We start from the raw sequence: 22,805 nt of genomic DNA on the forward strand, positions 1-22,805 counted from the left end.
GAATAATATCTCACTTTTTCGTGAGTGGATTTTGGCATTGGTATGTTTTCCATTTCCGCTCTTCATCTTCCCCCTCTTTTCCCCTTTGTTAGCCTCTTCAGTGCCCATGACGAGATAGTCTCGTCATGGAGCACGGTTGTGCTGTGCCCATGACGAGACTATCTCGTCATGAACCCCACCCACTAGTGCAACGCCCGGCACAGGAGGGGGAAAGGGCGTGGCACTGAAGGGGTTAAAAACGTCAACATTGTATACAAGGAGAACCAAACTGTACACTGTACACAGTAAATCACACAAAAACATGTACAGATTATGCAATCTTTGGTTGTTTTATTGGAATCAATCATAGAATGGAAACAAGAGTATAAGAGGAGAATTGTCAGCATTGTTTCTTGGTGAGTTGAAATCTTAGGGGATCAATTGCATTTTAACAGATGAAAGGATAGGAGTTTAGAGGAACCAGAAATTAGCATGTCTGTAGAATCATTCTGCAGGAACCTAGATCAGATCCTGTGATCCTCTAAAAGAGAGACAAAAAGCGAATAATTATTAAGACATCTCCGAGGAGAAAACCTGATCAACATGGCCTGAAGAGAACTGTTAAGCAATGATCAAGCTCACTGTATCTTGTTATTCTGCACACATGTATAATATAAATTCTGATTGTGTATGTCAACACTGATCATCTCAAACTGTAAAGATGTAGCCTTCTTCAGCACTGAGCAGTGGAGAGTTGAATGGTTTGTGTATGAAGCGCCTTTTTGAAGAAATTAACATGAATGCTCTAGAAACATACACAGTGTTGATTATGAACAAAATCCTTTTGAGCAGCAACATTGATCAAACTTAGAAAATTATCCAAAATTAAATATCACTCAAATAAATGTTCGAACACCTTTAAAGAGGAAAAATAAATCTCAATGGACTTAATTTCTTGTTGTTTACCAACTTGGCGTGCGAACGAATTGTGCAAGTAAATAGAAATTGGACTCTGCGATACAGTTGATGGGCATTAGGGATAAGCTTCAGTGATATTTTCCAGTATGACTGAGAACATTACGAATGGAATAAAAATATGATCAAAGTGTTCATGCAAAATGTATATTTTATTACAGCTACTTGTTCCACTAACATTTATTCCTGCTTTTGAATATGAATATGTTTCTCATCCAAACTCACTCCTACAACCATTTACTTTCTGTGGAATTTTAGTTTTGGTTACATGTTAATTCCAAAAAACCTGATAAGAGAACCTTTTGATTTCTTGCTGTTTTTGCCTAGTGGATTTCAGTTGTGGTTACCCTTTAATGTCTGATATGATAAATCATGTTTTGCGTATTAGAGAAAGGTGAGGAAAGGTTTCATATTATTATTACGACCAGATGACATTGTCCCAAGAGTTTCCACATAAATATCTGCAGATTTGCACCCTCAGACTGCCCTCTGATTTACAAAATCGGCCGTATCAGAGACTATGCCTGGTGATTGGTGGAATCACATATGGTATCACTTATGTATTCAGAACTTGTCTTTGGAAACTTTAAGCTAGCCAACAATTCGGAACATTCTCAGTAGCGGACGCTTGCTTTCTAAAATGGTGGTGCAAATGTTTGACCCACTTACTGTACACATAGACTCAATTACTCAAACCTGCGTTTTTTCTTGAAAGACTCCTTCACTGACAGTATGGGCCAGAGGCCGTTTGCTCCTGCTCCCTTCACGACTTCAGGCCGGCATTTGAAGTCATTAACAGCAGCGCCTGTGGCTCGGCTAATTAGCTGCCAAGACTCAAGAGGGAACAAGAACCTGTTACTAGAGGTGGAAAGGCTCCAATCCTGATGCTGCTCTCGTGCGGCTGCTAATATTGCCCAGCATGAAAGGAGCACCACGACTGGCTGTAGCGGCCTGCCTTGACGCTCCCTGAGGCATTGGGTGCCTGTTCTCCAGCCAGCTGTCCAAGAAAGCTCAGGTTAGAGAGGTTTAAAATGTGCATGTCAGACTGGCCGTCGCAAGACAGTCAGCCAAAGTGACATGCGCATTTTAAATTGGAGCAGCAACTACCACGGCCTCCTGCTGCCAATCAGCAGCAATTCCTCCCCCCCAGTGCTGCACCTCTGGTGGGCTGAACTGAAGAATAAAAAGGTAAAGAAATTATATTTGTCATGCCTGCTGCACTGTCAGTCGGTGGTGGGGGGGACGTTCCTCCGCTCGAATGGAGCAACTACAGCTGGCTATTTAATGCCTGTTCAGACACCTAATTACTATAAATTAGCCTTGACCTCAATATAAGTAGGGCCTGATTTAGATCTGAGTGGCAATGAAAACATCTACAGCTTCTGCTAGAAGTGCTACATCCAGAGGAGAATAAAAACATAACATTTCCTCGACCTAGAGCTAATATTGTCATGGAAATTCCACTGATGTATTATCTTCTGGATTTAGCACTTCATCGAGAATGTTTAGGCTCTTCCATTACCATTCTCTAATTTATAGCATGTATTTTGTGTTCCCACCATGGAACTCAGTTCAGTCAAGCTGCCAGATAAGGGAGTTTGAAAATGCCCACCCGGGAATCGTTCTACATTTTGTGGTTCTATCCAAGTGTGCAGTTTGAGAGGAGGCAAGATCCATCTAGAGTACCCTCTCCCAGGGTGCAGTTCAATGATAGACTCCCAGTGATGGTCCCATGGCATCCATCCTTAGGTGGGCTGAACCTTTGATGCAAGCAACTTGACGCTGCAACACAAACTATGCAACCCCTCTTTGACAGGGTTCTATATCTTGAGTGCAATTTGAACCATCACCCAGCCTGGTGGGTTGATTAAGTTTACCTAACCAAAGGAGGGAGTCAACAAGCTGAGCTTCAAAGAGCAGTGAGGCCAACTAGTGCTCCCTGGAGGGGTGCACAGCACTGTATTGTGCAGCAGCAGAATATTCATATCGCTGTGAAGCGCTGGTAAATATGGCAGTCTCACGTAGGTAACACCAGTTCCCACTTCTCTTTAGAAAGGGCTGCACTTTAGAGGCCCAAGATATGATATGAAGGAGGTTTTTCACGTTGACCTTTCAGTTCTAGGCCATACGTTTTATAGAACATTTCTGATGCGACAATGTGGTTGCTAAATCCCCTCGGCAGCCTATTACAGAAAGCCTAAGGATACTGGTTGCATGTCATAAAGGGGTAATGTGCCCCAGTTTAAGGGAAAGACTATTCACTAGTATTAAACACGTCTATGGAGAATTACAGGGAATGATGAATTAAAGCAGTCAGGGATTCAATCTAACATGGAAGGGCGGCGTCACTTTCCATATACATTCACAGGCATTCCTGATGCACATGCCTGCATTTACAATTTCGAAATCCTGAAAAAAATTGCAACACAAAACGTTTACAGTAGTAGAGTAAATGTTTAATATCCATTTGGCCTGTGAGCCAGAATCACCTCCTGCTGTGTCAATGCTGTGTTCGCTATAACATTGATTTCTTTTTAGCCAAAAATATATTGTTTCGAACGTATTCGCGATCTGTCATGAAGCTTAGATAGAAAAATATATATTTACCTTATTTTCCAAGTAAACCACTGCCACCGCCGCCAGTAAGTCCTCCTAAAAGGCCAGGCAAGTTTTTAAGGGCATCCTTGTAAAGAAAGAAAGGGAATGAATATTTCAAAGAAAAATGTGCAATTAAAACAAATTGAGATACGCAAATGTAAGAATGCCAAACTATTATAGTCCATCATAGACACATTGCTAACCTTGTTTAGGATAAAAAAAATAATGTCATTTATAGCTGTCCTATTTGTTGTCAGCAACTCTGGAATCATTAGGACATTACATACAGTAACTGATGAATAGGAGAAAAGGGATGCCCTCGCTGGAAAAAAGTCCCAAATTTAGTATCAACCGTTACGAACACGGCTCTGTAGTTTAAAAAGGTGTAAATATAGACATAGCTGAGTGAAGAATCCTATACGACTGGGGTGCACTCAATACTGAACGATGCTGCAATGCTTTGGTCAGAAGTACCATGGAATTCCTCCATAGAGCTAATTCTCCCTAAGAGTTTATTCATTCCAGTACTAGACCTGCGCCCTGCCTACTACAGCCGATTCTCCAGACACTACCAGCACGAGGGACTGCTCTGTCCATTGTATGACTTTAAGTGTGTACAGGGTCGACTTCATTGCTGGTGGCGCCTGGTGCGACAATCTTTTTGGGCATCCAGAACCTCCTCTTCGGATTCCCTCACTACCACCCAGCAAAAGTGACCCTCATCACTCTATAGCCCCTCTTTCACATACATTTTTTTTATTTTAAAGCGCTGGTAAAAGCTGGCTTTACTAAACCACTTAGCTACACATAAAATACAGATCTGTTCTTGGCAGCAGGCATATTAACCCTCTGTGCTACTTTATGATGAGTCAAAATTGCCACTAGACAAAACTCTGGCCTCTCTCTCTAGAGGGAACATTGATCACAAGAGTTATCTAGACATTTTAATAGCTGCCTGAAAGCTGAATGCAGGAGGAATTCCTCATTCTTCATTTAAATCACAAGTTATTGATAGAAAAACAGCACCAGAAGACTGACCCTGGGATGTGTGGCAGTGACATTGAACTCAACACATAAATGATGAATGTTTTTCAAAATACCATGAATCCCCTCGAGAAAGGGCGGCATCCCTCTGCTTAGCATAACACACCTAACAATGTTCTAAGAGCGAGAGGTTATTCACTCTGCTCACTTCCGAAATAAAGAAATGACACTATTAAATAGCTGTGTATAGTCTCTGACCTTACAGTGGGTGATACTGACAAAAGTTGGTTTGAACTTACCGCTACTTTCAGCAGAGCATCACCCTGGGGGAAGAAAACATAGATGTGACTTTAGAGTAAGTCTTTCAAAGACAAAAAAACGAGCAACATCAAGAATACAAAAACAAATCCTGGAGACAATTAAACATCGGTATATTCGGTTGTGAATGTAAATTTACAAAAAAAATCCTTTTTTTTATGCCTGCCAGGAATTCGCGAGCGATGCCTGGCACCCTTAAATGGTCTGTGCTCGTAATTCCCACTCAATGGATGGGAAAGTGGCATTCCAATGCCTTGTTTGACTTGGAAGTCCCACCTGTTTCCAACACGGAAATGGTCAGAGATTTGCTTCATCACAGGGCTGGCAAAGCCCCACTTCTAGGATGAGAAGTGGAATTGGCGTGGGTCTTGGGGAAGTGATTTCTCCTTACGGATATATGATTTCCCCATGGAGAAAGCCAGGGAGCATATTTACAAAGAAGTGGCGCAGTGCAGCAAGCAAATGTGATGCGCTGCATTGCGTCACCTGTAGAGGGCAGAACCTTGCCATATCTTCAAAGAAATGCTGCAGTTCTGCTCTCCCCATGCGCTGGGGCACTTTATGCTGCATATAGACAATGCAGACACCAGTGCGCCATAGTGCAAGGGTAACTGCTTTGTGGTCAGGATAGTATTTGTACTTGTTCCTTCCTACACAAAAAAAATATTTTTTGAGACTACGTTCACTTCATATGTGTCCTGCAGAATGAAAAACACAGGCTTAGAGCAAATAACATAGAGAAATAAAGATATTTCCGCTTGTTAAGCCAGCATCAGGTATTAGCACCATTTTGATGCAAACCCATGTCTACATCTCTTTGTGAATATGAGTTTGCGGCAAAATCCAAAGGTGGATACACGGGAACGCCTATAGAATGCCTCCGTGACACAAAGTAACACAAGGCAGTGAAATGTGTTGCAATATTTTTTCATAACAAGGCCACACAAATCGTCACTAGCGTGAATTTGTAAACACCAAAAAGACTTTGCGTCAGGGTTGCATCCATTTTTGGAAACGCGCACCAAAGGGTGCATTAGCACAGAGGACCACATTAAACCATTGCAGACGTCTCCATTAAGGAGACATCTACAAAGTGGGAAGAGGAGTCTTTTTAAAAAGTTGCATGGCATTCTCTGAAGTGCGCCTGGAAACCTGTGCTTGGTGCACTTCTTGGAATGTTTGTGAATTAGGAAAAAAATGGAAAAGTGCATTCAGGTGAAGGAGTAAATCTCCGGACTTGCTTTTCCATTTTTTACTCAATAGGGTCTCTTCTGTAGCACTGGTAATGCTATTCCAAACTGGCAGAAAATACTCTGCTTTTTCATGCATGAGAAGCGATGAAGAAAAGGAAAAACTCACTACAGTGCTACTCCTCAGTGTACCACTGTAATAACAGGCAAACAAGGAGCGGCCACAACTACAGTTCATAAGAACAAGTAGTGTGCTTCTAATGGCCAGCCGAAGAAAGTAAACCACAGCATAAAGCTCTAGCAACAAATGTGTTGTAGTTGGTCATTATTACAGGACTGTACTGTAGCAGAAAGTGGTATGGCTGCCTCCATAAATTGTCAAAATGGCCGCTTCCCACTTCAGAAAACCTACAAGAGAGGTCAACAATAAACAACAGTCTCTAAATGGTCAGAGAACAACAACCAGGAGGCATTTTAAATTAATTCTCTAAAAAGCAGAGCAGATGATAGTCAGTGAGACTGAGACAATGTTGAAGGTGTTTTGACCTACTGCCACCTCTTACTGTGTTTTTTTTTTAATAGCGCAATCATGGTTTACATTATTTGTGTTTCAAAGGGTTTTGAAATACATGGATTTTTTACATTTGCTATTAAATATGATGTGAGAGAGGATGGTCTGTCTGAACATTCTATTGAGTCATCACTATTACTGTTGATGTGCATGCTTGGTGTTCAATGTCTGTCGAGGCCAGAATTATCGATTATTTTAAGAACTGGGGCCTTTGTTTTTAAACTCCTGCAGCCTACTCGTAGAATGTTAGCGGTGAAATTGATAACAAGTTATGACTCCCAAAGTATCATCTAAATTCTTATGCATCTGCTTAAAGTTGTTACTGCACACACTCACAATTTCATTCCAGAGATGGCAGCCACTAATTATTGTGATCCCTGTAATGACCAAGGTTAATTCAAACGCTACATTGCTACAGATGACTGTGACCCACCCAAAATCAATTCAATGAAGCAGTGGTGCAGCAACGAAGGGAGGCATTCGGGATAGAAGAGAGGGTGCTCATTCCACTCCCATGCAAATCCCATTTTAGCTACAACTCCCATTTACGCCCTAATCAGGATAATAACATCACTCTACTTGTAAACGCTATTAGAAATTGGGTTTCTCATTGGCACAGGTAAACACCCAGTCCAAGCAGTAACCACAATCTTAGTCAGGGTAAGTGTTAGATCTGGGGGTCTCTAGTTGGCAGGGTAGGTACCACTGTCCAAGGAGGGACCCTTGCTTCTAGTCAGGGAAAGGGGGATACACTGTTAAGATAACCCCTGCTCACCCTCTAGGTAGCTTAGCCTGAGCAGTCTAGGCTATCAAAGGCAATGTGTAAAGTATTTTTACCAACACTCACAGTAACACAGTGAAAACACCACAGATTTACTCCACACCAGTTTTAGAAAAATAAGGTATCTTTACTAAAAACTTCACAAGACCAAATACTACAGAAAAACCAACATACAATCAAAAAGGTTACTTCAAAGATAGTTCAAGAGTTTGCAGAAAGTACTCCAGGATGTAAAATCAGTGTCCTGCACAATGCGACTCTCAATGCACAAAATGTGACACTCTCGTGCCCAACAGTACCTGTAGTTGCGATGCAGCAGTCAGGCTTAGCTTAAGAGACAATGTGTACAGTATTGGTGCAACATTTAAAACAGTACAGGAGAGTCTTTAAAGTGGGGGAGATTTCAAAGACATGGCTTTGAAGTGCATAGAGGGCCTCCTTCTCTGCCCTGGCTCCAGATTCAATACAGGGTGTTGAACAATCCTTCGTGTGGGGACAGGACACAGCCTTTTTGGGTGTAAGTGTGAGGCTGTGCCCAGCTCCTCCCTCCCATTCTGCCCCTGAATGGCCCATCAGAATGTGGTTGGCCCATCAAGTCACACCTAAGCTCCCTTTACGTGTGGCTGTCTTTAGGGAATGCACAAAGCCCAGCTGTCACCCACCCCAGACGTGGATTCGGAGACAGGCGCAGCAGGTACAGAATGGCTAAAGTAAGAAAATTACAACTTTCTAAAAGTGGCATTTTCAGACTTGCAATTTAAAATCCGACTCTACCATAAGTTGTGATTCCAGAGCCACCAAACTTGAAACGTATATCTCTTCACAATTGTTAAGTACACTTAAAAAGTGTAATAAGGTAATTCCAATGTTATTCTATAGGAGAGATAGGCCTTGCAGTAGTAAAAAACTGATTTTGGAGTTTTTCACTAGCAGGGCATGTAAGACTTAAAAGTACATGTCCAACCTTTTAAATACATTGCACCCTGTCCTCTAGATTGTCCAGGGACTACCTTAAGGGTGACTTATATGTATAAAAAGAGAAGGTTTAGGCCTGGCAAGAGGTTTATCTTGCTAGGTCGCAATAGCAGTGTAAACTGAGCAGGCAGGCTCTGTAATGTCAGGCCTGAGCTATGGTTAGAGGGCTACTTAAGTGGTTGGCACAATGAGTCCTGCAGGCCCACTAGTAACATCTAATTTACAGGTCATGGGCACATTTAGTGGCATTTACCAGGGACTTATGAGTAAATTAAATGTGTCATTGGAGATGAGCAAATATTGCCATGTTTAGGAGAGAGAGCACAAGCACATTAGCGCAGGTTAGCAGTGGTAAGGTGCACTGAGTCCTAAAGCCAGCAATACGAGATCAGAAAAATCGAGGGGGTAGGCAAAACGTTGGGGGGAAGACCACCCTAACGCTGTCAGGTCTAACACACACTGTGTTTGCCAGCACAATGAGTGCCACGTAAAACCTGGCAAGCATTGCATGGCAGAACACTCCACCATGCTAGTTTGCTCATCATCAAGAGAAAAACGTGACATCAGAGCCCTATACATTATTCTAAGGTCTGGAATTTACGATTTGCGCACAGTGCATATGTAAATGTTTATTATTAAGAAAAATGTGCATGATGCCTACAGGTACTTAAAACAAACTATTTTGCGTGTAATGCATCATGCACAGTTTCCACAGGACATTGTGCACTGCTGTTTTGCTTTATAGCTTTATAGACAAGCAATGAACAAGATTTAAGATTAAAAATGTGGTTTAAGTGCAAGCTGTTGTGTTACAGGCTACTAGAATACAATCTGAAGCCACATGCTCAGAGGAGAGAAATAGTGGGTCTCTGCCAGTAGCGGTCCGTGGAGGGAGTTCGGTGGGGCAGTGAGGCGGGGCGGGGGAGGGGCAGGGTGGGGAAATGTAAACACCGGAATATGGATGAACCGAGGTAAGTACATATTTAAATAAATAAAATGAATTTCGTTGCGCGGGCTGCATCGCGTTTTGCGATGCTGTGCTCGCAAAGGAATTCGTTTTATTTATTTAAATGTGTACTTACCTCGGTTCATCCATATTCCGGTGTTTACATTTCCCCGCCCCGCCTCACTGCCCCACCGAACTCCCTCCACGGACCGCTACTGGTCTCTGCTCTTGCAAAGAGGTTGAATGAACCAGGACAGCGCCAGTGCCAGAGCCAGGACAGCGCCAGCGCCAAGGCAGCGCCAGCACCAGGACAGCGCCAGCACCAGGACACCTTTGGGTAACTGCGCGCTATTTAAATCTGAATAACATAACGCAACATAACAAAAGGCTCTGAAATACCAGAACGCACCCTTGGGCTACATAAAAACGAATCACTCACCAGAAGACCGCACACTAATTTAAATGCCGGTTCTTCAAGACCAAGTTTCACCTAAAAGACAATTGAAAAACTAGTGAAATATACTTTTATAATAAACTGCAAGGAGAAAACGAACAAGCAGCAGACAAATGTCACACGCGATTATAATTTACAATGGTTAATTTCATCATATGTGACTTCTTGTATTAGAAGCAGATTACCAAACTGAAATGAAAAAGGTGTACTCTCTTTATCTTTGCCATTTTAGCTTGGTAAGAAATATTACTGGTTCACAGATTAAAAAGATATTTTAATACAGCTTTATTTTCAAAGTCTTTAACAACAATGTTATCAATATTATCCTCATTTTACATTTCGCATTTGCAACTGACAATTGTTGAATTTCAAATAGGCATCAGTGCATGTTTGTGTGCACACCCAGAGCACATGCACGTGTGCAGAAAGGTAAGAGCCACTGTACCTCCCAGGAGCGTGAACATATCCAAGACTCACAAAGAGGCAGGATCTACTCCTGGCCTGACAGCAGCAGCCATAGGGAGGGGCCTAAAGCAGACATGCGTCCCGCATGAATCCTCCCTACCTTGATGCTGCCATGCACAGCAATAATACACTTGCACTGCGTGAGTGCTGGTGTAATCTGTGATATTCCAGACCATTTGTTAAAGATATAAACGCGTCATTTTAGATAGTCTTACAGGGAACGGCCCAATAAACACCCTCTCCTCCCAGGTGCACGTGTGAGACTTACGCATGCAGGGAGTGCTATGCAGCCCCTGTGCTGCCCACTCTGCCGTCCTGCGACACATGCAGCCCGTTAGTCAGTGCGGGGCCTGTGCGTTCCGCAGTCTTGGACAACATTTGTGCTGCACGATGTGTGCACTGCAGATGTGCACTCAGCCGCTTGTTCTACGGATCCTTATGTATTAGTTCTTAATCTGGCGCCATTACTGTCTCAGAGGAGTTCCTTTCCTTGGAAAGAGTTCTTGCATTTGAACCCGTGACTCTAGATGCCAGAAGAGGCTACACCAGGGTGTTTTTCCCTTTTCAAACAATAGGACAGATTGCTGTCTGCTTCAGTTCATGTCTCTTCATTTGTTGCCAGAGCACGAACAGAAGCCTGACTCTCAAAACTGTTTGTGTCTGTGTGTTATTGCTGGAAATGGAAGTGTGTGCCACACCAAGGCCTCGAGTAAAACGCTTCCACTCACAGGAAAAGCTCTGTGCCCGGACCTGTGTTGGTTGTTCTACGCTTTAAACTATCATTTTACCTTTGAAATCACTGTAATATTAGACACTTGTCAACAGAATTTTACTGAGATGAGCTGTAGGATTGCACGCACACATATGATATGTGCTATACAAATACAACACACATACATACGTGTATACATAATAATCCCAGCTGATGCTGTAAAATACTAATGTGCAGATGTTTTTTTTAAACCCCGAATGAAGGTCCTTCGAGAATCTACATTGTGCCTGATAACATTCACCTTTTGGATCTAAAGTATTTTCTTTCTTGTGAAGCAGGGGCACTGGGTGCAAGGAATGGCTCCCTGGCTGCCAAGCCTTAGCCTGCTAGGCACAGCTGTCCTCCTGTAGCAGATGCTGGCAAGCGCTGGTGGGGCTGGGTCCCTGACAGCTCTCTTTCACAGGGATCATAATGGTCTGTAGGGAGCACTTTGGTTTACGCTCACAAAACTGCAGTATGTCACATTTTAATATCAATGCTGGTTATGCAAAGTGGGGAGGGGGAGTGAGGCACCGATAACGATTTAATCAAAAGAATACCATTAAGTCATTATAGGTTGTTGCCACTTCATGGAGAATGTCCATTGAGCCACGAGAAAGACTCCCTGGTTCTAGACTTTCACATGGTACTGTCCTTGGCTTACCGGTTGACAATAAGATGCAGTATATAGTCTCAAGTATTTATAAGGAGAAAATACATTCCAAAACAGTCATTGATTCTAAACAGCTGATCTTACCAGGATGTCTCTGACAGGACCCTGCAGTTGTTTAATAAGGTCTCCAACTTGTGCAGTTATTTCTTCCTGGAAGGGAATTTATAATATATTAGAAAGACTTTACATAACAAGCATCTACACAAAACCACATGGAAATATTAACTAATACTTTACTTGCAACTATAGCTGCTGCTTAGTTGAAGATGTACAATCCTATTAGATGTGCAGTTCTCACCCATTATTATTCAAAAATGTTTCCTGTCCATTCATCTGTTCTGTGCTGCAAAGCGAAAACTCAAGTACTAAAGTGTTTATGTTTCTCTTGCACATGGCATTGGTTAAACATCTTATAGAAGTGTTTGCTCACTTACCACATGGAAAAATGTATCTATGTAACCTGGGGCCTGTTTGACACAGGGCCGTAGCAATGTATGGATCTGCTATCATTCTTTCTGCTTTCCTGCTGCACGCTGTGAGACGTCAAGGTATGAGGACAGCACAACACCATATGGGGTGTGACGCCATGGCAAAATGGGGATGCAGACTCCGTAACCGTAGCCTGCGGTGGCTCCCTGTCAGGAAGAGATGCCACTTCAAGCTGCTCCCACACGCTTACATGCCCTTCCCAGCACTAGACCAGAGTACCTGAACGACCACCTGACCTTCCACCAGCCCATCAGACACCTGCAGTCTGCCACCCTGGCCCTCTCCACCATCGCCCTCATCCATAATACCCGAGCCGGAGGACACTCCTTCTCCCACCTCGCAGCCAAAACATGGAACGAACTCCCCATCCACCTCCAAACCAATACCTCCCTCTCTGACTTCAGGAGTAAACTCAAGACCTGGTTGTTCAAGTAACTCCACCTCACGCAAGCACCTGGATACCCCTTGGGGTGATTAGTGCACTTTACAAGTTCTGATTGATTGATTACACATTTAATTGTGAAGTGTGGTAAGGTGTACTGTGATATGGTGTCCGGCTCAAAGGAGCAGTCAGTCATCTGGGGTGACGCATGGCATGACCTGCGAGGATACGGTGTTGGACTGTGTTGAAGAGCTGAGTCCAATCTACAGCGCCTTGACACCACCTGGTTTTAGTGCGTTTTATATATATTCATCCTATCCTATATAAATATTCATCCTATCCTACAGGTACAGTTGCTAGCGGCTTCATTAGCACTGAAGATAATTTTTATAACATGGGAAAACCCATCTTTGGTACGTAATTTGAGCCCTGATTTATACTATTGCTTCCATGTGCATCTTCATACATTGAATGCACATAACCATCCCCCACAGTATTAAATACTCTCAGACATGTAGTTGTGTAGGCTTCAGCACCAAGAATGAGTATCTAAATTGCTGGTAAATGTGCATAATGCCTGTATGCAAATCACACAATGTTGCGTCTGAGTCCTCTCGTGATACCGGAAAGAAAACTGTGAAAAGAAAAGGACTCCCTAGAACTTTGATCACGTCACAATGATGCAAGCAGCAACCGTGTGAAAATATGGGTTTGCCTCGTTGTTTGCACCACTGGGATAATTATATTCTGTAGTCCCCGAAATCTGACTTCACCTGCGGTTAACTATTGATTAAGAAAGCTTGGTTTGAAAGGTGTTTAGTTTGAATCAGCTTAGAGATGCCTAACCTGTCACACAAGTGTCCTCACAGTGTCTGAGTTAACCAGACACTAACATCATTCATGTGGTGAAAGAGTGTGCCTGGGTGGGACAATAACATGACACTTGCATGCAGAGTGCATGTCTGGGACAGACTTTCACAAGTCTCTGCATCACATATTTACCGAGAGCAAAAGAGGGAAAACAAACAAACTGCTACTGCTTACCACAGTTTTTTTCCCACCGAGCAGAATTTCATCAACTGTGCAGCCAGCTCTTTCCTAAAAGGTAAAGGAAAAACGTACAATATAAATATAGTATACACAAGACAATTTAAATAAATAAAGATGCTAAAGGCTACGAGGATTCCCTACTAAGTCAATTTTTTAAATAGCATTCGTTTATTACAGATCAATACGATTTTTAATCGTGCACAGAGCGTAGAATGCACTGTTAGCTGAGTGCAACTCTTGGACTCTGTCCGCCAGACTCTCCCTTGAGTCTGTATTTAACCCCAGTAACAGCTGGGGACACTCAGGCACCAACCTCTGATACCAGTGGGCATGGTGGCACCCCAATCTAGATCTCTGCTTCTGCCTCACCACAACTTGGGACAGTTTTCTACAGGCTAGCCTGGCACTAAGATATGTTCAGAAAAAGTGTTTTTGAAAAATCAACCACGTGTTATGATCATATTAACCGTAAAAGTCCAAACATGTATGTGCGAACATTCAACAGCATCATTGTACACCATTGTGCAAACCCACGGTTAGTAGGGGCACATTAAAGGAATTCATTAAAATGTTCGGATTCTTGGAAAGGGACAGGTTGTTTGAAGACAAACATAGAAGACGAGCAAGGTAGGACACACTCACCAGCACTTCTTTTGCTTTCTGTGCCAGATCTTCCCATTCCTGCAAACTGCACTCATTGTCTGTTCCCTTCTTGTCCTGAGATAAAATAAAAAAGAATCATGGAGAAAAACTAAATGGAGCTTTTGGTACAAATCAATAGGGCACAGAGAGACAATAAGTGCAAGACTACAAAAACCATTCTTTGGAAGTAAAAACTGTATTTCTTTCTACTAAGAATATGCTAGCTTCAGTCACAAAGTTTGAACTTTTTGAATAATGAAATCCTTGAGGGCCAGAATTGGAGAATGTCGCAGAGGAAATGATGCTTGCATGAGGTATTACGGTAATGGCTAATGCTGAAATACTGTCAACGCGAGCCAGGTGCTCCTGCAGGACTCTTGTATGAGACTGCGCACGCAGTCAAGGAGGCAGCAGAGATACCTGGTGGATCATTGATACCTGCTGACACCGGTGTGCACAGAGACACTCAGGAAAGCGCCACTGATGGGACACTTGGAAGCCCTCATTGCACCCTGAGGGGAGATGGACCCGGGAAATGAGAGAGAGGAGACCAACAACACTCACAGGTTCTGAGGGGCACGTCCCTTACTGGATACTGAGGGGAACTCCGGGAGGGGACGGTGAAACAACATTCACATACCTTGAGGTGAGAATTGAACAAGGACAGAGTGGGCTGACTGACAGCATCACGTCATCCTAAGCTGCAGCTAACACAATACTCAGAGCATGACTAATACTTTGGCAGTACCTGGCAGGTGTCATATGAGCAGACAAGAGCTTGCACGCTTCTCAGAAATTCTCCAAGATCTTTCTCCTGTGAGAGAAAGAAAGACAGTGAGCCATGTGTGTTACTGCTGTGCTGGCAATAGTGAGAACTTGAAAGGACAATACATGCTGCTCCCTCAGGCTTCACCTCCTAGCTGCCACCCATTCATTTGAATGTTTATACATACAGATACATCTGACTCTAGTCCTACTGATGAGAAATACTGTGGCATGAGTAGGTTAGAAGCACTCAATCATCAAAGCTGACTTACCTACTCGGTTCTTGAGTCTCAGTTTTATGTTCAGCTGCACTAACTCACCTGTCACAGACTGACCTGTAATCTCATGGGCTTCCCACCTCCCTAGGGAAGGTGATGCAGTGAACTTAGAATCATTACCAATGTTCTCAGAAGTAGCGACACCTTCTCAATAGACATTGAACTCTACCCAAGTGGACATCTGTTTGCCTCCGCCTGTGGGTCTGTGGCACCGCGAGGAGAGCCCCTCTGACACTGAGATCAATAGGGTATCTAATACTTATCAGTGTAAGGATGAGGCTTTCGAAGCTGCACGAGCCATGGTGTGTCTCTACTAACACCCGTAGATGTTATGATGCCCCTGTGAAGGGTGTCCATTGTGGATTCTGGAGGGCTCATTCCATTCTCAATTTTCATGAAAACCACAATGTAATGGATTTATTATCTTAATTCTTTGTATGTAAGCAAGTTTGATATGTTTAGACCTATAGTCTGACGTGAGGAAGACACCGTTGGATGCAGCTTGGACACCTCGTCACTAATGAGAAGGACACAATAGTGTTTCTACCTTACAATAAAAGACTGTACCAGCCGAAACTCAAAGATTCTTGCTCGTGGAACATACCTGCCAATGAATGAGATATAAAAACGAGAACCTTATGCGATGTGATATTCCACTGCAGAGGCGGGACTGGAATTTTAAGGCAGAGGCCCTGGCTATGAGTGAAGGTTAAAATCCACAAATCAGAATTAGTTCCGGGGTTGGTATTCTAACATATGCAATAGTTATCAGTCCCCACTGTTGATGGCATTTACCGGATTAAAAGATCTGGTAAAAGGCCAAACTGTATTGCGTTTGGTATGGTAAAAAACGCAAACATTCATGTAATGTTTCATTTCTAGGGTGAAAACATGGAATAGAAGTAATTTACTTAATCTGGTGGAAATACCCCACCCTAGTCTACCACCATCAGGGCCGTAGGGTACAGGACATGCCTTAACAATAATGGGTGTTTGGGCTACAAGTAGGAAAACCCTTCAATAGACTCCAGCTTTCTCCCCCTTAATGATAAACTCACCAGAAGCTTATTGAGACACTCAGAAAGAGGGAGGCCAGGTGCGGCAGAAGCTGAAGAAAAATAAACATGCCCAGTGATTAAAGAACATATTTTAATATATGTGGTTACCAAACAAGCAGTGTTTCCACTAGAAAAATGTGCTGCAATTAAAACATTGATAGACAATTGTCAATAACTTGTAAGAAGAGATCATAGATTATTCCAGAATGACCTTTAATTATAAACAAACTATATTTCACTTCGGTACCACAAACACATAATACTGTCATCGCATATAAATTGTAAGTATGGTGGATCCAAAAACAGCGGTTCAAACGTTTTTTCACCAAAAATAAAGGAAAGAAGAAATGTTTCTGAGCAACGGGGAGTGCGGCAAATAGAGGCAGTGGTGTACCTGGGGGGTGGGGGGGAGCAGGGGAGGGGGGGCGAGGGGTAAGTTTTCCCTCCCTCGTTGTCGTCTGCCTACCCTGCACACCCAAATCGCCACGGGCGGCAACCTTTCTAGCTACGCCATAGGGCCGACGGTGGCAAAGGAAAGTGCGCAAAGTGGTGAACACTGGATGTAGATTGCACCTCCCATTAAAGACTACAATTTATGTACCCACATTTAGAACAGCGCTCACTAGTACCCACGTGTGAGTACATCCGTAGAGTGCTGTGACCCTGTTGTGTGGGTAGTTAACAGACCATGGTTCGCTCACCAGTACCCAGGTGTGAGTACATCCGTAGAGTGCTCTGACCCTGTTGTGTTGGCAGTTACCAGACCATGGCTCTCTCTCCAGTACCCACGTGTGAGTACATCTGTAGAGTGCTGTGACCCTGTTGTGTGGGTAGTTAACAGACCATGGTTCGCTCACCAGTACCCAGGTGTGAGTACATCCGTAGAGTGCTGTGACCCTGTTGTGTGGGTAGTTAACAGACCATGGTTCGCTCACCAGTACCCAGGTGTTAGTACATCCGTAGAGTGCTGTGACCCTGTTGTGTGGGCAGTTAACAGACCATGGTTCGCCCACCAGTACCCAGGTGTGAGTACATCTGTAGAGTGCTCTGACCCTGTTGTGTGGGCAGTTAACAGACCATGGTTCGCTCACCAGTGCCCAGGTGTGAGTACATCCGTAGAGTGCTGTGACCCTATTGTGTGGGCAGTTAACATACCATGGTTCGCTCACCGGTACCCACGTGTGAGTACATCCGTAGAGTGCTGTGACCCTGTTGTGTGGGCAGTTAACAGACCATGGTTCGCCCACCAGTACCCAGGTGTGAGTACCTCCGTAGAGTGCTCTGACCCTGTTGTGTGGGCAGTTAACAGACCATGGTTCGCTCACCAGTGCCCAGGTGTGAGTACATCCGTAGAGTGCTGTGACCCTGTTGTGTGGGCAGTTAACATACCATGGTTCGCTCACCGGTACCCCCGTGTGAGTACATCCATAGAGTGCTCTGACCCTGTTGTGTGGGCAGTTAACAGACCATGGCGCGCTCACCAGTTCCCACGTGTGAGTACATCCGTAGAGTGCTCTGACCCTGTTGTGTGGGCAGTTAACAGACCATGGTTCTCTCACCAGTACCCAGGTGTGAGTACATCCGTAGAGTGCTGTGACCCTGTTGTGTGGGCAGTTAACAGACCATGGCTCGCTCACCAGTACCCACGTGTGAGTACATCCGTAGAGTGCTCTGACCCTGTTGTGTGGGCAGTTAACAGACCATGGTTCACTCACCAGTACCCAGGTGTGAGTTCATCCGTAGAGTGCTGTGACCCTTTTGTGTGGGCAGTTAACAGACCATTGTTTGCTTCCAAAGCCCACTCACCACTCAACGGATTGCCTCGTGAGGCACTTACGGTGCACAACATCCAGTAATGTACAGTCCACGAGTCAGCATGGGAGTAGAAATGTACTCACTCGTGGAGGCAGGACTGATATGCACACTTTTAAACCCGGTTCATTTCCCATTGTACTCTATAGATCTTTCTCAAATCTTGCACACTGGATGGATGTGTTGAGAGTTCTAGTGAAGCTCACTGCCTCTGATAGCAGTGGGAAAGCAAACGAGAACTTGGTTTTTTCCAACATATAGATGTAGTGCAAAACTGTAAAACTATGTGATGTTACTAACCATTTCAACTTCTGGTCTGACATTTAATGCTTGCGCTGAGCCATGTGAATGGGGTGGAAGATATCGGAACATTAACCTACAATTGTGTTCTTCTTATTCTTTGTCCCAAGAAGACTCATCTGTGGCAGGAAGCGAACTTGACTTGCTACACCTGCAGAGAGACCATGGCTTCAAAGATCATATCTGTACTGACGTCCTTCAGAAACATCCATGCATGAACCTTAATGGATATATTCATAGTTTTGCTGGAGTCAAGGTGACAAAAACTAGCCATTGAGGTTAAATTAAGGTGTCCCCTATGTGAGTTACATTTCGAACCTTGATGCGAGGTACCAGTGGTACCAGTTCATGGATAAAAACTTTATGATCATATCTAAGGTCTTCAAACTCACTCAATGTCTAAAACACTCTGGTATCATATGAGGCAGTCTAAGCACACAGCCCCGTATTGCTCGGTCACTCACTCTTGAACGTCATCCTCTGGCATGTGCTGCCTTGGACACTCTCTCGAGAGAGTGTCTCCCTTGGATTTGTCTCCCAACACAGTGTTTGCTGCAGCTGAGGTGCCCGCAGATGGCCCCACACAAGAATGTGGAAAGTGTGTGGTTATTTGAGTAATACAGTTATGCAACAGGTACAGTAACCGGGCACAGACTAAGTATGTGGGTCAGAAAGAAACTGAACCCCCTCTCTTCAAGCAACACAATTCCCCCACACCGTAGGAATACACCCATTACACGTCTCTGTCCATGGACTTGAATCCTACCCCTAGGCTCTCGCCCTTTGCTCCACACTCTTGTTTCCTGGCTAGGTTCCTTCTATACAAAGGCTCACATTCGATGTCATGTCTTACAAAACGCGACGAGATGTCAAAGTACATAAATATGCGCGAGCACAAAGATATTATAAACACGTTATGATATACTCTGGAGCTCCTCAGGGGTGAAGCAGGTATACTCACCGACAGCGATGCCGAGGGCCACGAGCAGGAAGACGGCTGAGGACTTCATGGCTGCGAGAGGCTTCTCTCAAGACGTCAGCTGCAGGCCCCGTTCGAGTGCTGATGGACCCCTCCCTGGAGGTCACCTTCATTTATACCCGAAGAGACCTCTCGACTCCGCCGCCAGTGCCAAGCCACACCAGGAATGCCCTTCTTCACTTAGTTCTTGGCACACAGATTGCGAAACGGTCATTCAAGTGTTTTCTTTCTTCAAACCTCTCCGTTTGACATAAAGTAGTGATTGGCATCTCTGTGTTTGATATTCCCTTTCAAATAAATGTGGGCACAGGGATGTGGGCATTCCATCTGGCACTGTACTATTAAAAAATCATTTGAATTCTCTTCCTTTTAATGTTTTAATGCTGTTCCACAATCGTCTTCACAAAGATGAAAGGAACGTCAGCGGATGAAAGGGTATTAATTACTCTTTAAGAAAAATGCCGTCATTTTGCATAAACTATGTTACTGACTGAGGCGCAGTGCATTATGCCTGCTGTGCTTACAGGATATTAGTGTGAGATGAGCGATACCCACATCTTCTCGGGGTAACAGGTGCTTTATGCACAGAGGTTCTCTGGGTGACAAGAATTATGCATCGGACCAACATCGAAGCCCAGGAGCTAGCGCCCAGTTCCCCTTCTCGATCCTGATGGAAACATATTTTCCAAACATCTTTTAACTGTTTGTGGCCAAGTGAGCCTCGGACAATAACTTTTTAAAATGTCATGAAACGGGCTTCAGAGGCAATTGCTCACTCAACTTTCCACGGTATATTGGTGATATTCACTTATTCTAATAAGGCTCTAACAATAAAAGACAGGAAGCTGTTCGTGTGTTACAAACATTACTCCACTGCCTCCAGAGTGGACGGTAATAAGCTATGGGTTAATTTACTGTCAAGGGGAATCGAACATGCTCGCTTCTTATTAGTGGAACTTCACACTGACGCCTGGGTCGAGGTGAAACTCTCAGACAGTAGTCGACTTCCACCAAATATTCCAAAAGACAACAGTCTAGAACAGGGGCTTGTCCCCGCATGTCTTTTGTTTTCACTTTATATTTTGTTGGATATATTGAAATATAACGACGTCAATGCCGCCAAATTTGCAAGTACACCTGCCAGTTATTTAGCATATGCTGACGACATCTCTAATTCTAGCTTCCACACAAATTGGTTTACAACAACAGCTAAATCTGCTAAAATGTTCTAATAATTTGTAAAGTTTTAAGATATACAGCAGAAAAATAAATGTACTTTCGATGTACTACCTCACGGTTTAGTTGGGCATTGGAAAACAACATAATTGAACAGGTTATGGGATGCGAAAAACTTGGAGTTTGAGTAGGCAAGAAACTGAATTTTAATCTTCACATAACATGTTTATTGAGTAAATCGACAAAGGTTTCTATAGCAATTGAATGATTCTTCAAGAAATGTGTCGGGCCATCGACCCAACTATTACAGTTGCAAAAGCAGAGCTAATTTATTTGATCTTATAAGGATCGCTGGCCTTTAAACAACAGACTGCACTTAAACTTGAGACATTGTTTAAAAAGCATCTTCACAGTATCTTAAACCTAAGATATTCCATGCCACAGTGTCATTGAAGACTTGCATTGGTCCTGCTCTCACTGACTGCATTCAATAGTCTTAATATTATCAAATATGATTGTGACAGCATGACCTGTGATGAGGACCCAATACAAAATCTAATTTAAAAAGAAGTTAGCACTTCAATTGAAACGTAGCAATATTTAGTCAATCATAAAATTAGCTCTTTACTAATTGAATATAAATTGCCAGATATGTGCCATCTCTTAGATAGACAGGTTCGAACATTAATTATTTATAAAAACGACTATTAAGATAGGTAATTGTTCGTTGGACCTTGATCGATCATCGAAATATATCAATCAATCAATCATAGCATTTGTAAAGCGCACTACATACATGCGAGGGTCTCAAGGCGCTGGGGGGGGAGGGGGGCGCTGCTACTTTTCGAAGAGCCAGGTCTTGAGAAGTCTTCTAAAGGTCAGAAGTTGAAGTTGAAAGTATTTGTAGAGCGCGCTGTGACCAAGCGGTTTCCTGGCGCTGAGTGATTACAAGTGACGGAAAGGAAAACATCGGTGATCAGTGAGAAGGAAATGCTTGGGCAAACAAGTGGGTCTTGAGCGCCTTGCGGAAGTGCAGATAAACAGTAATAGATCTAATAGCGAGTGGAAGACTGTTCCAAAAGCGAGGGGCAAGAGTGGAAAACCTAGTGCCACCTGCTCTGGACTTGCGGAAGCGGGGAACAGTAAGAAGAGCCTTGCTAGAGGAACGGAGATTGCGGCTAGGGAGGTAATGGGTGACCATCGAATTAATGAAGAGAGGGGCCATACGGGCGCAGGCCATGAAGACTATGCATCCCATTTTGAAAAGGGTTCGGTACAGAATAGGGAGCCAGTGAAGGGACTTAAGAAGGGGAGAAGTGTGGTGAAATTTAGGGAGCCGGTGGATAAGGCGAGCAGCCTGATTCTGAATGGTCTGGAGACGCCGCAGCTCGTATGCGGGAACGCCCACATACAAGCAGTTCCCGTAGTCCAGACGGGAAAGAACCATGGCTAAAATGATAATTTTAAGGGCGTTGAGGGAAAAAAAACGGGTGATCTTACGAATAATCCGGAGAGACAGAAAGCAGGATGAGACAACGGTGCTGATCTGAGGGCGCATGGAGAGGTCCTGGCTGATTTTGATGCCGAGGGTTCTAACTGAGGCAGAGGGGACCGGGGGGGGGGGACCAAAGCTGGAAGGCCAGAAGGCAGAAGTCCAGGGGCTGGAGGAACCACCAGTCAGGACTAGCTCAGTTTTGTCCAGGTTAAGTTTGAGGTGGTTTAATCTCATCCAATCAGAAATAAAAACAAGTGTGGTTTGAAATTTAAGAAGGGAATCAGTAGAAGAAGAAAGATCAAAAATTAGCTGAAGGTCGTCGGCGTAGTTATACACGGAGACCTCCATTCTAAGCAGGGGAACAATGAGAGGATAAATGTAAAGGTTGAAAAGAAGAGGGGAAAGGGAAGAACCCTGGGGGACCCCACAGGACACCGGTCAAGATGGGGCAGAGAAACCGGAGAGCCGGACAGCCTGCGACCGGCCTTGGAGAAATGACGCGAGCCAAGAGAGAGCGGTGCCCTGGATGCCCGCTGTCCTGGCATCGAGAAGGATGGAATGGTCGACCGTGTCAAAGGCAGCAGACAAATCAAGAAGCACCAGGGCTTGCGGACAGTTGGAGTCCGCCTTGCTCTTTAGCTCGTCCAGGACAGAGAGGACAACCGTTTCGGTCGAGTGAACTGGGCGGAAGCCCGCTTGATGGGAAGCCAAAAGACGGT

General features: G+C 44.0%; 1 protein-coding gene across 1 annotated transcript; it reads right to left on the reverse strand.

Annotated features, from left to right (window-relative positions):
• Nucleotides 1-306: 306 nt before the first annotated feature.
• LOC146855978 (ranaspumin-like) lies at nt 307-19,552 on the reverse strand. The gene is made up of 10 exons (XM_085653929.1): nt 19,398-19,552; nt 16,325-16,374; nt 14,972-15,037; nt 14,224-14,298; nt 13,576-13,629; nt 11,745-11,810; nt 9,757-9,807; nt 4,836-4,859; nt 3,562-3,637; nt 307-520 (listed from the first exon to the last, which is right to left on the reverse strand). The coding sequence occupies exons 1-9, from the start codon at nt 19,444-19,446 to the stop codon at nt 3,563-3,565; spliced, it is 510 nt and encodes a 169-aa protein (XP_085510055.1). The 5' UTR covers nt 19,447-19,552; the 3' UTR covers nt 307-520; nt 3,562.
• Between the last annotated feature and the right edge of the window lie 3,253 nt (nt 19,553-22,805).

The sequence above is a fragment of the Triturus cristatus genome, chromosome 4_1, assembly GCF_964204655.1.
Source record: "Triturus cristatus chromosome 4_1, aTriCri1.1, whole genome shotgun sequence".
NCBI classification, from domain to species: Eukaryota; Metazoa; Chordata; class Amphibia; order Caudata; family Salamandridae; genus Triturus; species Triturus cristatus.

Coding starts and splice junctions, on each gene's coding strand:
- LOC146855978 (XM_085653929.1), bottom strand. CDS start 19,446: ATGAAGTCCTCAGCCGTCTTCCTGCTCGTGGCCCTCGGCATCGCTGTC. Junction 16,375..19,397: donor GGCCCTCGGCATCGCTGTCG/GTGAGTATACCT, acceptor ATTTTTCTTCAG/CTTCTGCCGCACCTGGCCTC. Junction 14,299..14,971: donor GCTCATATGACACCTGCCAG/GTACTGCCAAAG, acceptor ATTTTATCTCAG/GACAAGAAGGGAACAGACAA.